Below are 15753 nucleotides of genomic sequence, written 5' to 3'. Positions count from 1 at the left end.
AGAAAAAAGAAGAGAAAACTGAAACAGACACGGGGGAGAGGGAAGCAGAGCAAAGAGAGTTCATACGGAAAGCGTAGAAAGACCCCCTGTGCACGAGACAGAGAGACGGGGCTGGTCGGAGAGGAGACTCGCAGAGAGAACAAAGAAACTGCTGAAGAAAAAGTGTTGAAGGGAAATGAGAAGGGCAAAACGGTTGAAGAAGCGCATGGAGATCAGCAACGGAAGACGAAAAGCCGGAAGAAAAGGACGTTGAGAGGAAGCAAAATCAGATCTCTACACGGCAGGCGCTTCCGCGAGACAGTGAGCGTTTTTTCTGGAAAAACTCGCCCTTTCTCTGACTGGCTCAACGTTTTTTGAGCGAAAGCAAAGCTTTTTTCGTTCTCTCTCTGAATTCCATTGCCTCGTTCTGTTGTTTCACTCGTCTCCGACACGCGCTGTCTCCACGCAAAGTTGGACGTGGTGCTGCGAACTGGCGGTGTGCCTTTCCCTCAGGCGTTTGAGGAAAAACAGGTTCCTTTCTTTTGCAAGTAAATTCTCAGAAAGGCGTTCTTCACCTCTTTCACATCTACGCGATTGAAGACCCAGGAGGAGTCCGGCTTGTCGGCGAAAACCGCAAGTTCGGTGAGCCTTTTAGATGCATGCGTGCGGTTCCGTCTTGGCTGTGCCGGTGTGTAACGTTGAATCGAAGGTGCCTTCTCGTTTTTCTGTTTTTCTCTCTCCTCTTCCCTGGCGCGAAGCATGTGTGTCGGAAGAGAAGAGAAGAGCCTTCTCCCCTGTTGTTGTCTCTCCCGGCGAGGGGCTCTCCAGAAGAAAAGCGGCGATTCGCATGCTCAGCGTCCCATTCTCGGAGACAGCTACCGCTTTTTGGGACTGGAAAACGGCTTCGAGACTTTCTCGAAGACCTGCTGGCGCGTTTACGCTCTCCAGAGGCTCTGTGTCGATTTCGAAAAGGAAACGCTCAGAAAATGTGAAGACAGGGGAAGCGTAGAGCCTCTCGGGAACCGTGGAGAGATCTGCTGGTCTCTCTTCTTTTCGACGCGTATGTGCCTCGACATGCCGCCTCCCCTTTTCCTCTTTTCTCTCCCCTTTCGCCTCGTCAACCTCCGTTTTCCCATGTCTTTCGCCTCGTCTCGCGTTTCCCCGATCTTCTGCCCCGCTGTCTCTTCCGTCTTTTTGCCTTTAGCTTCTCCTCAAGACGCTCGTTCTTGCCGCCCCGTTTCGCCTGTGGCGCGCAGGGCCCTTCCCTTTCACTTTCTCGTTTTTCCTTCCTCTCTTCTCGCTTCTCTGTTTTCTGCGTTTTCACGATGGCGACGGCTGACCCTTTTGCAGCGCCTCCAGCTGTTCCTGCCGTCGACTTCTTTTTCCCTACTCTCTTTGGCAGCACACTCCCCGGCGCACATTCGCAAGACCGTTCTTCTCTCCCTTCCCTCTCGTCTGTCTCTTCTGCGCCTTCGCCGGTTTCCGGGAAACTTAAAAGTCTTTCTCTGCTGTTTTCTGTCTCGCTTAAACCGTCGATCTCCTCCCGTCTCTCCCCCCTGCGCACCCCGCCTCTGGCCCTCCCTGAAGATGCAACCAATACCCTCGCTCTCTCCCCTTCCGGCGATCTCCTCTTTGTTGCTGGCTCAGAGGGCCAGCTTCTCGTGCTTCCCCTCACGCCTCGAGGCACACCCGCTGGAAAACTGTGTCAAAAAACGCCGCCGTTTCGACACACAAACCTCCCATCTCGTCCCCCCTCGTCCTCGTCTCCTTCCTCTTCTTTTCTGACACCAGTCGAGGGGGCGACAGGCCCTCAGATGTCGCTGTGGGGTGTTCCGGCGACCGCGGAGGAACTTCGTCGGCGCCAGCAATCGGGAGAAGTTTGGTCCGTTTCCCAGAGACGGAGACAGCGCGGCGACAGAAACGGTCCGTTTGTGGAGAGTGAATGGGAATCTGTCTCTTCGTCCAGTTCCGACGCGGGTCTCTCCGAGGTCGAGTCAGAGCGAGGAGAGACTCGAGGGCGCGACGGGGAAGACGCCCCCTTCCTCACGGCTCTTGGCGAAGAAGTGGAGACGGGCCATCTGCACAGCGCCAAACACCTGGGAAGAGAGCGCGCCTTCCTGCCGGAGCGTTTCGTCTTTTTGCTCCCCGCCGACCGCTACAGACGGCCGGGGGCGTTCTCGCCGCATGCAGTCGAGGCCAGCGAGCTGGACGAGGCTTCGACTTGGCCCTTCGCGGCGCGCGACAGACGCGTCCGCGCCACAAACATCGCGTGCGAGACTCTCGCGGGGGAAGAAGTCCTCGTCAGTACCACCCGCGCCGGCGACGTGCTGGTCTTCTCCCTCGCGGGGATCAGAGAGCGTCTCGACCGCGAGCGAGAACGGAAGAGAGAAGAAAAGCAAAGAGAACGCGAGGCAAAGCGCAGGATCGCCAGGGAGACGAAAGAGCAAAAGGAGAAGAGCGCGACGGAGAAGCGCGAGAAGGAAGAAAGAGATGCGGGAGAGAGTCAGAGAGAGGCGAATCGACAGGGCGCGTTCCAGGCGGCGTCTGCCGATCGTCTCGAACGGGGACACGACGCGGATGAACAGGCAAGAGACCGACTGGAATCCCTTTCGTCTGCGTCGTCCTGGGAGGCGCATGATGGCGACTCTCTCGTCAACGCGTTGCGAGCAGAAGCGCGGGAAAGACAACAAGAAGAACGAATCCGACAGATTCAGATGGAGGAGGCACATAGACTCACGCCCGTCCCGGATGTGTGGATTAGGTACGCATCGGACAGAGCGAGGCCGTCCACGTGACAGAGAAACAAACCAGCGGGCTCGAGTCAGCAGAGGGAAAAGGCTCTTGTCGCTCTTTCTTTTCATTTCGTGGACCCCTCCTCAGGTTGAGTGATCGCTCCTCATCCTTCCACATTTTCTCTCGCCACGTCTCTCCCTAACTCTATCTCTGTATTTATCTCTATCCATCAATTTATCTACATCCATGTATATCCATCTATATCCATGTATATGTATGTATGTATGTATGTATGTATGTATGTATGTATGTTTGCATGCATGTGTATGTACCGACCGTTCTCCCCTCTTTGGTTTGCTCTTCATTTCGTCGACCTTTTTTGTTTTGTCTGTTGTTTTTTTCGTGTCTCGCGTCCCCTGCAGGAACAGTCTCGGCCCCCCGACGTCTCATTCGAGCTGTCAAACGGACGTGTCGACGTGGTCCTTCGCGTGCAATCCTTTTCCGCCCGCAGCTGCGCCTCTGTCGTCTTTTCCCGTCTGTTCCCTTCTGCTTCCCTTCTACTCGTCTCTTGTCTTTGGCAGCAACACTCATCATCTCTCCTTCATCGACCTCCGCCATCTCCCAGTCGGACGCGGAGACGCCGCCCTGTCTTGTTCCGCTTCGCTCCTGCACAAGCGCGTCTCTCGCAGCCACGCAAAAGATCTCATTCTTGCTGCCGCCCGCCTTCTCGCCCCACAATCCTCCAGCACCACGTGGGACTCCTCGTCGTCTTCCGCCGCTCTTTCGGAGTCGTTAGAGTCTTCAGAAGCGTCTCGTGGCTCGCCGGCTGTGGAGTCTGCGGAGCGGCAAGCACGCGAAGGGCGCGAAGCCAGAAGACATCCCGGCGCGGACACGGATGCAGACAGCGACTCGGACTCAGAGCAGAAGGGAGAGAAGATCAGAGAGACGATCAGAGAGCCACTCAGAAGGAGCAAAGAGAAGGAGAGTTCGAGGGAGAGAGACGAGCGAGGAGCAAGGGAGAGACAGGTTGAGGGAGAGGCCGGGCCGAGCTCGGAGTCTGGGCCTCCGCCACAGATGCCTGGTCGTCGCGTCAGCGGAAGAGCGCGCCTTCGTCCGGCGTCGAAGCAGTCGCCTCATCCGACAAGAGACGAGGAAGCAGACGAAAGTGCAGGAGGGCGAGCCGACGGGAATATAGGGCGAGCCCGGGAGGTTTCTGAAGAGTTGGAGTGCCTTCGGCGCCTCTGCGCAGATGCATGCTCCTGGGCGGCCATTGCGGCGGGCCAGGAAAAGTTCGCCTCAAGCACCGACGAGGACGACTGGGAATCGAACCACGGAGAGGCGCGCGCGCGAGTGACAGAAGACAAAGCATCAGAAGGGGAAGATGGCGCCGACCTGGGGGCGAGTTGGCGCCCCGGAGTCGGAGGTCAGAGAGGGACCAGGCGTTTCCCGTCGTTTGTTCTTCCAGAGGGCTCCACCTTTCCGGTAGTAGCGCAGTCCCGTCCGAGAAGTCCGCCGGCACAATGGCGACAAGAAACAAACGCAACGGCAGGCCTTCCTGGACTGGCCCAAGTGTCTCCGGCTCGTTATGCATCTCCCTCTGCGCAGGCGGCTACGGTCTTCGCCCCCTGGCCTCGCAGGCCAGGCATGGCTCTGTGGCGGGAGGCGCAGAATGCAGCTTCTTTTCGTCCTTCGTTCCTCGCGTTCCCCGACCCCAATGACCACGTGGATCTTCCCGACGCTCCGCTCTTCGTCGAGCCCTACGTGCGCCCCAGGTGGCTGCGCAAACGCCGCCGAGGCCTCGGCGACTTGCCGGCCCTCTGCGGCGACAGCCCACGCAAACACGGCCCGGTTCTGTCTCGTCGCGGGAGCGGGCCAGGACTAGATGCAGGCGATTTGCGGATTTCCTGGAGACGACAGCGAACGGGCGAGGCGAGCGAAGCTTCTGTGCATGCAGCCGGTCGCGCCCGAGCGGCGCGACCGCCCGCGGGGTCACGGAGGACCCAGCGGGACGGCTTGCAAGCGGCAGGAGTAGGCTTCCTCGCTCGCCCTGTCTTTCCCCGTCGCTCGCGTGCACCAGAAGAGGCGGAATTGGTCAGACGGCCAATCAACATACGTCGCCGGCTCTTTCGCCTGAACCTCGAAACTCGAGACGCAGACACAGACGCCCGCCGAGAGCTTCAGGACGACTCAGGACTCAGACCCCGAGCTCACGTTCTGCGAAACTTTCGCCCCACTCCATCTGCTTCGTCTTTCCGTCCTGCCTTGCCTTCGTCTTCTAACGCGTTGCCTTCGCGGGCCTTGTCGTCTGGGGCTTTGTCTTCTCGTCCTTCTCTCCTAGACCGGTCTGTGGCGGAGGCTCTCACTCCTCTTCTCAGCTTGCTTCGCGCAGGGGCTCCAGAGAGCGGAGAGGAGACGAGGGCAGTCAGAGACAGCCTGACGGTGAGCGAGATCGCACGGACCTTGCTGAATCGTCCCGAGCGCGTGTTCGTGTACACCCCCCCGCTGTCTCGCCCAGGCTCCACAGAGGCCGCAACAGCCCAAAGTCCCTCAAGCGGCGGAGGCCTGCAACGCCGCATGCATGCCGTTCTTCCGCAGCAACTCGGCGACGCCGAGGCAAGCGCGCGAGAGCAAGGAGGGCGCCGAGAGGAAGGAGAAAACAGAGAAAACGAAGAAGAACCAAGAGAGGACGGAGAACACGGAGAAGAACCAAGAGAGGACGCAGGAAGCAGAGAAAACGGAGGATTCGGCGTACGCGACGCTGGCGCCGAACACGGACAGAGGCCTGCGAGAGAGCCTGGTGTGTGTACGGCTCAGGTGCGTGGATGCGTGTCTTCTCCCGCGGAACCTTCTCGTCTGCTGGGGGCACTTCCTGCATCGTCTTCCTCTCAAGTCTCGGCTTTTCCTTCCCTCGGTGCCGCGCCTTCCTCACCTCCACCGTCTTCGCATCACCCAGCGCGGCCCTCTTCGTGTTCTCCCCTTTTGTCTTTCCCGCGTCCTCAGCAATCGCCCGCCTCCGTGTCTCCTCGCTCAGCTTCCGCGTCTTCACCGGCGCCGCTCGGCCGGCCTTTCCACACCGCCGACGTCTCGCGGTCCACAGTTTTCGCAGGCGCGGGGGAGGCTCGATCCGAGACAACTCAACTGCTGACGTCTTTTTCCTCTTCTGGCTCGTCTTCCGCTGCGTCTTCTGCTGTCGCGAATCTTTCTTCCAGAGAGGGAAGGAGAGAGTGCGAAAATCCGGGACAAGGGGAACGAATCGAGCGGGACGACGCCGGCCAGCGTCTGCGGTCCTTCGAGTCCCTCGCGGCGCATGCAGCCGCAGCAGCCGGTAAAACGGGGCAGAACGGGAAATAAAAACGGGGAGTCTCTCTTGCCTCTGTTCGCTGCCGCGTGGTGGATGTGGCCGATACAATTCACGGGAGGAAAGGCGGAAACCATAACACGTGAACTCACCCTTGCCGTCTCCGTTCTCCACATGCTCACAAATATTATATATATTGTTATATATATATACTTACGGCTATACATGCATGTGATTTATATATAAAATAGATTTAAATACATGCATAAAAATACATGTGTCTATTTATGTGTAAATACATGTAAATAAGTTATATACACATTCGCATAGGTGCGTCATGCTTCTGACCTTTTTCGTATTCATCCTTCGCGTCGCCGCGTTCTCCTTCTCTGTGGGATGTTCGTCATCTCGTTCGCTTGCTGCGCGTTTTCTCATTCTCCCTCCAATTTTTTGTGCCTGTCCCTACCCGCCCGGCGTCTCTCGTATGGGTGCCGCTGAGTGTCTCTTATCTCTGTCTCTGGCCCTTTGTTGCGCATACGCTCTTCTCTGTCGCTGTCCCCAGCTGCCGCAGGTGCACAACGGGCACGTCGGCTGAACTCAGGAGCGATACGGCCTCTGGGCGAGATGCATCTCGGGTGGTCTTCAACCCTGTTTTTCTCCCCTTCCCGCTCTTCTCCGTCCACTCGACGGTCTTCTCCGTCCTCTCCTGCTGCATCCTCTCCTCCGTCCTCTCCTGCTGCATCCTCTCCTCCGTCCTCTCCTGCTGCGTCTTCTCCTCCGTCTGCTCCGTCTCCTTCTTCTCCTTCTCCATCTTCTCCGTCTTCTGCGTCTTCGTCTTCTCCTTCTCCGTCTTCTCCTTCTCCGTCTTCTCCATTCGCTTCGTCTCTGTCTCCGTCGCTGCATCTTCCAGCCGCCTCGCCCTCAGTGACGGTCGCCGGCGCAGGGCGAGGAGACACGGGGCGAGAAGGCACGGGGCGAGAAGGAGAGGACGGAGGCCGCCGAGGCCCCGCGGCGGGACCGGCATCTCGCGACGCGCATTCTGCACAGAGCGAACGAGAGCCCGACGGGGAAACAGACCCAGACGGCAGAGAGAGACGCCAGCGCGTCCCAGAGGGAGAAGCACGTGAAGAGGGAGACGAGCGAGCTGGGTTTCTCACACGAGGAGAGGAGCGCGAGAGCAGACAGGAAGATCCGGGAGACGCGTTGTCGGACAGGGCGTGGGGGAGAATATGGAGAACCCTTACTGCGAGGATCGGCCTGGCAGATGCGAGAGAGCGAAACGTAGATGAATCATCGGACGAAAGCCGGTAGGTCTTTGCAGTCCTCCGTAGAGGGGACGCCTCGGCCTAGACACGCGCGCCGAAGAGCGACGACTCCTGTGACGTATAGCCTTCACACCTGAATGTGGAAAAGGCGTGCACTGTGTGTCTCTGTGCCTGCGTAGGTGGACGCTGTGCAAGTTTATTGATGCCGCCAAGTACAGTTACATGTGCATGCGGCTTTGTCTCTGTCTCTCTCCTGTGTCTCTTTTGAGTGGTGCCTGGTCCTGAGTACGTCTCTCAGAACGAGCGCTACAGCGCAGGTTTTTGATTGCTTTCTGTTCTTTGTTTTCCCACAGATCTCCACGGGAGAGGCGGCAAGCGCTGGACTGGGTGGAGGTGCCCGCTGCACTGGTGGACTTTCTCAGCGTTTACCTCTATCGCTGCAACGTTCCCTTGGTCGCTGCGTCTCTGCTCCTGCATGCAGCCGCCTTGGGGCACCTGTCCCCCCCTCTGTCTCCCGCAGCGCTGCTGCCGTTTCGGCCTTCTCTGCCTGGGCGACAACCTCGGCGGGGCCTTGCACTGACGAGGAATGGCGCTCGACTGTCTCCTTTCGTCTCTCTCTCGCCACTGGTTCCGTCGATCCGAGAGGCGGAAGAGAAGAAAGAGAAGAACGAGGAGGAAGAGAAGAAAGAGGAGGGAGAGGAAGAAGAGAAGAAAGAGGAGGGAGAGGAAGAAGAGAAGAAAGAGGAGGGAGAGGAAGAAGAGAAGAAAGAGGAGGGAGAGGGAGAAGAGAAGAAAGAGAAGAAAGAGGAGGGAGAGGAAGAAGAGAAGAAAGAGAAGAAAGAGGAGGGAGAGGAGGAAAAGGACAGAGAGTGTCACGAGAAAGCAACGGAGTTTGTTGGAGGCTTGGCGTCTTCCGGCGCACGCAGAGAAGTGATATCATGTGCGAGGAGGGACAGCGGTTTGCTGAGCTTCCGAGGGGGTGCGTCCCAGGAGGTATTTGAGTGTGGCGTCGAGGCGCTTGCGGGTGTGCGTTCACCTTCCTGTTCTTCTCGGTCTTCGTATTCTTCCTCGATAAACGGCAGTCTGGCAACGTCACACCCGCCTGCGGGTCTCTGTGCCCCACGTGTGCGCGTCTGTGCTCATGATTGGAACATCCCCGCAGTTCGGTTTTCCCTCTGCGCTTCCTTTGTAGCGTCGTGTTCAATCGACGCCTCCATTCGGCTTATCCGCGCGCAACCGCCTTCTCTCCCGTCTCGTTCGTCTCTCCCCCCGTCGTCTTTTTCTCTTCTTTGCCCTTCTCTGGGTCGCGGTGAGGAGCCGCGACGACGGGATGAGGCTGAACGGGGGCGGGTGGGCGCGCGGAAAGCACGCAGGGAGAGACCGGGGCGAGGCCGCCGGGCGGAGGAAAAAGGAACGCAAAAACTTGCTTCCCGCCGCTGTGGCGGAGACACCTCGAACGGGACAGCACAGTCAAATAAAGCGAGAGGACAGAAGGAAAACGAACCGGCGATGGGAGATCTCCTGGCCATTCACCAAATTTCAGGATGGGCGTGGAGTGTCGCCTGGCTAGATCTACGAAATCTCGGCACTCTCGACTGGGACCAGGTCCGTGTTCTCCAAAGTTATATCCACATGCACAGACATGTGGACATAACTTAAAAGCGAGACACACGCATACAGAGAGATACATCATAAATATATATGTGTATATAGATGCCTGTGTGTGTATACACGTATACATCCTGACGCCAGGCAGACAGAAGCAGCCGTATATATATATATATATATATGTTTTGTGTGCATAGTGAGGTTTTTGTGCGTTTCACACACGTCCCAGTGCGGCACATGAAGTGCATGCAGCCGCTTTGATTGGACTTTGTCAAATACCCATGGCAGCGAGGCCCTGTTTCCTCGCGACTGTCTCCTCCAGTGTTCCCCTCTCCCGTTTGTCTCATCTTTTCCCCTTTCTCCGTTTCTGCTAGAGAGAAGGGATTTGTCCGGAATGCCGCCTTTTTTCCTGTCGCATCCTGCTTTGCTTACTTCCCAAACAGCTCTTTGACCTGTCGCTCCCTTGCGCTCCTCCGCCGGCCTCAGCAGCTGCAGGGCGTCCCATCCGAGCCCTCGCATCTTCCGCTGCGCGTCTTCCGGATGAAACGGAGGCTTTCCAACTGGCGGGAGACCCTGCGGGGACAAGCCGAGACGACGCGGAGAGCCCGCGAAACCAGGCAGGAGACATGAAAGTCGTCGACAGCGAGACTCCACGAGAGCCAGAGCAACCCGACCGCGTGATGCGCGAAGCGGAAGATAACACCTGTGGAGAAGACGTCTGTGAAGAGGAGGTCTGGGAAAAGGAACAGATTAGACGGGACGAAGAAGCGCGGTGGAGACAGACTGCGATACGCTCACTGCTTGCGGCTGGGGAGCCCACGCTGCGGAGTGCACTGGTGGTAAGGATTCTCCATGTTTCTTCCCCGCCTTTGCCTGCGGCGGTCGCGTCTTGGTCCTGGCGTTTTGCTCGAGCGTTGCCTTCTTCGTTTCGCGTTGCTTTGTGTCCTTCCTCGTTCCCCCCCCTTTCGCATGCCTCCGTTTTTGTCTCACGAGCTGGTGGAGCCGAGACGGGTGCCTACCCGTGCCCGTCCGCAGGCTCAGCGACTCCCTCTCGGTTCGTTTGTTGTCGCCTGTTTCCCCGGCGCGCCTCGCCGACGTAAACGTCCTCTGGGGCACTCTCGGTGAGCGTCGGATCTCTTTCTTTTCTCCAGGCTTTCTCCCTTCCCTCATTCAACCCAATCACCGGGTGGCGGTCGCCGCTTCAGGACCGCGCCCTCCTCGACGCACTGCAGAGAGCCGCTCAGAACTTCCACGCAGAGACGGAAGATCCCCCTTTCTCTGCTGGGCGAGGAGGCCTTAGCGAGACTTGGACGAAAGAATCTGACGACTTTAACGGTGCAGAAGCACGCGAGGGATGGGAGGGTGAAGGCGAGAACAAGGTCGGAGACCGAAGAGGGACGGGGCTTCATAGCAGAAGCCTCAACGCCACGAGGCCAGCGATACGGCTTAGAGGCGACGTGTCCAGCGACAGCGAATACACAGAAGACGGGAGAAGACCCGAGGCCGAGGCTGCAGGCCATAGCTCGTCAGAGGCTGTCAGGAGCAGCGAATTCCAGTTGAGCGGGGCGGAGGCATCAGAGACGGGGAGAGACAGAGACAGACCCGTAAAACGGCGGAAGGGCGATGCGCGACTGGAAACGGATACCGACACGGTGGGAGCGGAGGCTCTGGGGCGAAGGCGTCCGCGGACAGAGACTCTGGAGCAGGCGACCGTCGTGCGATGGACTGCCGACACCGCTGAAAGTACGATTTGCCGTCCCCTAGACATGCACATCTGATCTCGCTTTTTCACCAGTTGACGCCAAAAACTCCTCGCGGCTCTGCAGCCTCGCTGAGGGTTCTCACGTCGGTGCGTTTGTGTGGACACCAGTTGCGTGTCCTGAGCGCGCGTTGCGCTCTCCAGCTGTCTCTGACTCGCTCAGGGAGATACGCAAAAACGCTGTCTCTCTCTTGTGGAGTAGCCCTTTGTCGTCTGTGTGCGAGACGCGCCTTTCCGCCTGGAGACGGTCAAAACACGTGCACATCTTTTTGCTAGCGTGTCCTTGCCTGCCCTTTGTTTTTTCGGCTTCGGCTTCGCGTCATATGGAGGCGAGCGCCCCTGACCAGCCAGCGCAGCGTTTTCTCAGAGCCGGCTCGCGCTTGCACCCGACACTAGCTTTTGTTTTTGCTTGCATGCGTTGTCGCCGCTGCCCATCGCAGGTGTCGCCAGCGCCTTGGCCAGTCAACAGGAGCAGCTGCAGCGAGACTCTCGAGAGCTGCTGGAAGACGTCGGGAGAAATTTCGACGCATGCGCCCGCACGCACACCGCCAGCGCCTCGGCGATTTTGAACGTGGACCCACACGCTCTCGTGGCAGACGGCGCCCTCGTCGAGGAGATCAAGACCGTTGTCGCAGGCCTGCACAGGCAGAGAGCCGAACTCGTCGAATGGCAGGTGAGACAGGAAGAGAGACGATTGAAGAGACGGGAAGAGAGACGATTGAAGAGACGGGAAGAGAGACGATTGAAGAGACAGGAAGAGAGAAGAAACGCAGGACAAGCGAGCGGGTACCAGGGGCGAACCGGCGACTGAGAGAGGACGCAGCCGAGCCAAACGAGGAAGCTTTAGGCGAGGCAAAGGGACGGGAAGAAAGCCGGGGAAAGAAGGGAGAGAGGATGCAGAGAGACAGAAAGTTAGAGCAAGCAGAAAAAAAGGGCGAACCAGGGGCGGGTCCACGGGACGTTGCGTGTTGTGCCGAGGAGAAGAACACGGAGACAGAGGAGAGGAAATCAGCCACAAGACGGAAGGTTCGTTTTCACCAGCGCTAGATGTGGTTTCGAGACGCGTGTGTGAGGTCGGCGCAGCAGGCGTAGGTCGGTGGCAACTCTCGCAACGCTGGTCGACAAAGGGAAGAATAAAAACAAAGACGAGGAACATTGACTTCATCCTTCGGTTGCTCCTTCTGGCATCTCCGGGGGCCGCCTCCATTTCTTTCCCGTGCCCGCATGAAACAGCGCGGCTCTCCTCTCCTCCACAGACGAGATCTTCACCATGGTGTCAGCTGATTCAGATATTGTTTTTTGCCTGTCTTCTTCCGTTGTCTCTTCAGAGTGTGATACGCGCTGTGAACGCAGAGGTCCCCTCTTCCTTTTCTGCCGCTGTTTCGTTCCCTTCCTCCGTCCCCCTTCTGTCTCCGTCCTCTGCGAGTGCGCTGGGAGAGGCTCTGTCTCGGGCGCGGCTGCAGCTTGCCGGTTTTCAGCGGGAACGGTCGCGAGCGCATGGATGCCGCGGAGCCGTTGAAGCCTCTGGGCCTGTTATCTCGGAGCGCGTGTCGCGCATCCAGGCGTTTCTGGAGGCGCAGAGACACCACGCGACGGGCGAGCGAGAGCTGGGAGTCTCCTTTCAGGCCTTCCTGGAGGCGGGCGAAGGGGAGAGACAGCAGACACACCAGTTGAAGTGCGACGCGGCGCCAGAGGAGAGGAGACAGCGAGAAGCGACGGAGACAGGTGCAGGCGGAGGGGCGAGAGATGAGACGGGGGGAGAGGGCGAGCGGAGAGGAGGCGGGGGACGGCGTCGTCCAGAGTCGGCGGAGAGGGAAGGACACGGCGCGAAAGACGAGAGCCCGCTGAAAGGGAAAAGCGGCGCGTTTGAGAGAAGAGAGATGCACGACGGGGAGCATTCGGCGCCTGGCTCTTCGACCTTGTCTGCTGCCTCGCGAGAGGCCGCGAATCCACCACACCCTTCCTTCCTCTCTCCAGAGGGTGAGGCAGCCAGCGCGGTTGTCGATGCCGTCGTCAGCGTGGCATCTCGGCGCGGACAGGCAGTCGCCTTCGAGAACTCGCGACACATACCGGGTCCCTCTCCTGGTGCTCCTTCGCCTTCTCCGTGTCCGACCCGTTCGCCCTTTTTGCGCAGAACCGAAGAGGACGGCGTGGAGGAAAGAACGCCTGGAGACGCCGAAAATGCAGGCCACGACGGAGCGATGTGGCGAAGACGCTTAGAACCGTTCCTCCTTCTCCCGCAGTCTGAAGACGCGACGCCGCTTCCGGCTCTTCACGGCACACCAGCCAAAAGAGCGTCAACTCCCATCCCCGTTTCTGCCTCGCTTCCGTCGTCTCCGTCTTCGTCCATGCCTTCTGGAGCGTCTCCTGTCTCTGCGTCTGTCCCTTCTGCGGCAGGTGTGCCCGTGTCGAGTCGCGTTCGCGCGGCTGCAGAGACAGATCGCCCTCGACAGGCCCAGCAGGCGCGTCCGGCGTTTCGCGTCTCGCCAGGCCTCCCCGCGGTCTTTCACCAGACGCAGGGTGAGCGACTTCGCTCGGGGCTTCTTTCGCGACTTCGCTTTTTGCCGGCGAACCGCACGGTTCGCGCAGGCGCGTTTGGCAGGCGAGAGCGAACGCGCAGAGCGGTCTTGGGCACCATCAACGCCGAGGAGAAGAGTCGCCTGGTTGCCCAGCTCCTCGTGGCGACGGGAGAGAGATCACTCGTTCTCCTGCGGCCGCGCTTCGAGCTCGTCGAAGAGGCGGCGAACTCTCCCGCAGAGACAGAGCCGGGAGTCGAGGGACAAGCAAGAGGCGAGGAGACAGACAGGGGGGCGCCGAGTGCTCAGCTGTTTTGTGGAGAAACGGCCGGGGTGGATGCAGCGGTCGGGCGCAGACTTCTTGATTGGACCGTGCTGAAGTCTCGAGAAAACGCGGTCGTCGGCACGCTAGCAACAACGGCGCAAACGACGGACCTGCCTCGAGACGCCTCGGCGGATCCGTCATCTCCCCCTTCTTCCTCTCCCTTTACCTCTTCTTGTCCTTCCTCTTCTGATTCTCGTCGGTGGCGAGTGGCGTTGGAGGAGGTTGCATCGATTCCCGATGTCTTTCCGTCTGGCCACGCGTCGGATTTCCAGCGGCTCTGTTTCCTACGCACCATCGAGGCTGCGGGCCTGATCGTCTGCGCCTTTCAGCACGGCGGACCAGTCCTCGTCTACGCCGTTGAAAAGTGTCCCCTCACCCAAGGCCTTTTCTTGCGGGCGGTCGCCATGTGCATGGGAGTCGATGCTGTTCTGCGACATCTCCCGGAGGTACCCGAGCGGGGAGAAGTCGCCGATAGCGAGAAAAGACAGAATCGGAGGAAAGCCGACGCTCTCAGCCAACACCTTCGACTCAAAACACAGCACTTGCCGCTTTGCCCCGCCACGTTCCATGGAACGTCTTCTGTGCACCCTCTGCTGACTATCTTGACAAGTGTGTTCCCCTTACCCGCGCTCTGCTGCTCAACACGACATGTGCGTGCACCTGGGCATCAATTTACCTACATGCACGTACCACACACATACGTCCATTTATATATATATATATATAATTGTGTATAACTGTGCATATGTATGTATAGGTTTGCATGTAGAGACTGACAGTGTAGGGGTGGGATGTGCGTAGGCTATACTTGTGTATATCAATATGCACATGGACATCTATATACATATATATATGTATATATATATATATATATATGTATGTATATATATATATATATATGTATATGTATATGTATATGTATATATATATATATATGTATATATACTTATATACAGTTCTCGGACGTAAGTCGGCTGCACCTCGAAAGGAAAACGACGCGTTGCGGAAGGCGCGTTTGTCTGCGCTTGCCTTGTTTTCCTGCGTAACCGGTTTTTTCGCGGCGTCTTCTCTGAATCCCAGGAGCTGAGAAACCGAAGCGTCGAAGACAGACTGCTCTTTGTGCCGGCGACGCCTCAAGGCTCTGGCGTCGACTCGTCGCGGATCAGCGGTTTCGCTGTGTGGCATCAGAGCCTCGGCGTGGGCGAGACACCGGCGGGTATGTCGCGCGGGCCGCCTCGGCGCGAACCCTGAGGCTGCGACTGGGTAACGGGACACGAGACCGAGCCTGCGGGAGATAAGTGCATCTTGGATGACTGCAAAGTTTCGCGGCCTGTGCTCATCTGCCTGTTCAACCCTGGGATGCTTCCTTTTGACTTGGCTGCTTTTCCTGTAGCGTTGGAAACAGCGTTTCAGCGTCGTGCACTGCACGCCAGCACTGCGGAGAGGAATCAACTGCGGAGAGGAATCATTTGTGGATCGAAACCATTTGTGGATCTGTTTTTTTGCAGGTGTCTCTCCAGAGGGAGGGAGCGCTCGGGGACGCGGCGTCTTGATCAGGATTTACATCCTGACTGTCTCTCTCACTCTCCTGTGCTACGAATTTTCGTACGATGCGCTGTCGGTTCCCCCGGCGCCCACCGCAGCTTCGGTGCCTTGTGGGTCGTGCGCCTTCGACCCGGCAGAGAAACGCGTGGGGCGGAGGAACGCCTCCGAGGCAAGCTGTCGCCTGTTCGCCTCCGAGAGAGACGCGTGTCTCTACCCCAGCGGGGGAGCAACAGATGTGCGTCACCGAGATGCACATTTTTGCGATGATTTCGAGGTGATTCTCGAGGACGAGAGGGAGTTCTTTATGTGACAGCAGCCGTACATGTCGCGGTGCATGCACTCTTTGTATTCCCTTCGGGGCTGCACTGTTCTCCGTTTTGTCTCGCCTCTTCCCTGGTGTTCGCCTCCTCTTTTCTTCTGTGTTCATTCTCTGGCTTCCGCGTGGCTTGGCGGGTTCTCGCCTCTGGTTTGCACTTTTTTTTCTGGCTGTTCGATGACTTGAAATTCCGTGTTGAGGCTGCCTTGGCTTCCGTCAGCAAACGCCGATAGACACTCGGCGGGGGAACTGCAAGTTCGCTGTCGACACACAGCGTCTCCTCCGGCACTTGAAAGCACACTGGTTCGGGCCACATTCCACCTGTACAGACTGTGTGCAGTAAAATAGGCACGCATACACAGGACGGAATATATTCTAGTCATCGATATTCATATATACACATATATAT

General features: G+C 58.2%; 1 protein-coding gene across 1 annotated transcript; it reads left to right on the top strand.

Moving 5' to 3' along the window:
- Positions 1 to 1304: 1304 nt before the first annotated feature.
- On the top strand, positions 1305 to 15295 carry NCLIV_052090 (conserved hypothetical protein; the record flags this gene model as incomplete). The annotated part of the gene is made up of 13 exons (XM_003884762.1): positions 1305 to 2740; positions 3135 to 5526; positions 5713 to 6037; positions 6921 to 7317; positions 7629 to 8254; positions 8468 to 8880; positions 9327 to 9722; positions 10089 to 10626; positions 11083 to 11315; positions 11971 to 13929; positions 14564 to 14699; positions 14877 to 14889; positions 14992 to 15295. The coding sequence occupies 13 exons, from the start codon at positions 1305 to 1307 to the stop codon at positions 15293 to 15295; spliced, it is 9168 nt and encodes a 3055-aa protein (XP_003884811.1).
- Positions 15296 to 15753: the final 458 nt, after the last annotated feature.

Source organism: Neospora caninum, chromosome X (genome assembly GCF_000208865.1).
Source record: "Neospora caninum Liverpool complete genome, chromosome X".
Taxonomy (NCBI): Eukaryota; Apicomplexa; class Conoidasida; order Eucoccidiorida; family Sarcocystidae; genus Neospora; species Neospora caninum.
The sequence above is the reverse complement of the archived record's forward strand: the minus strand, read 5'-3'. Positions and strand labels throughout refer to the sequence as shown.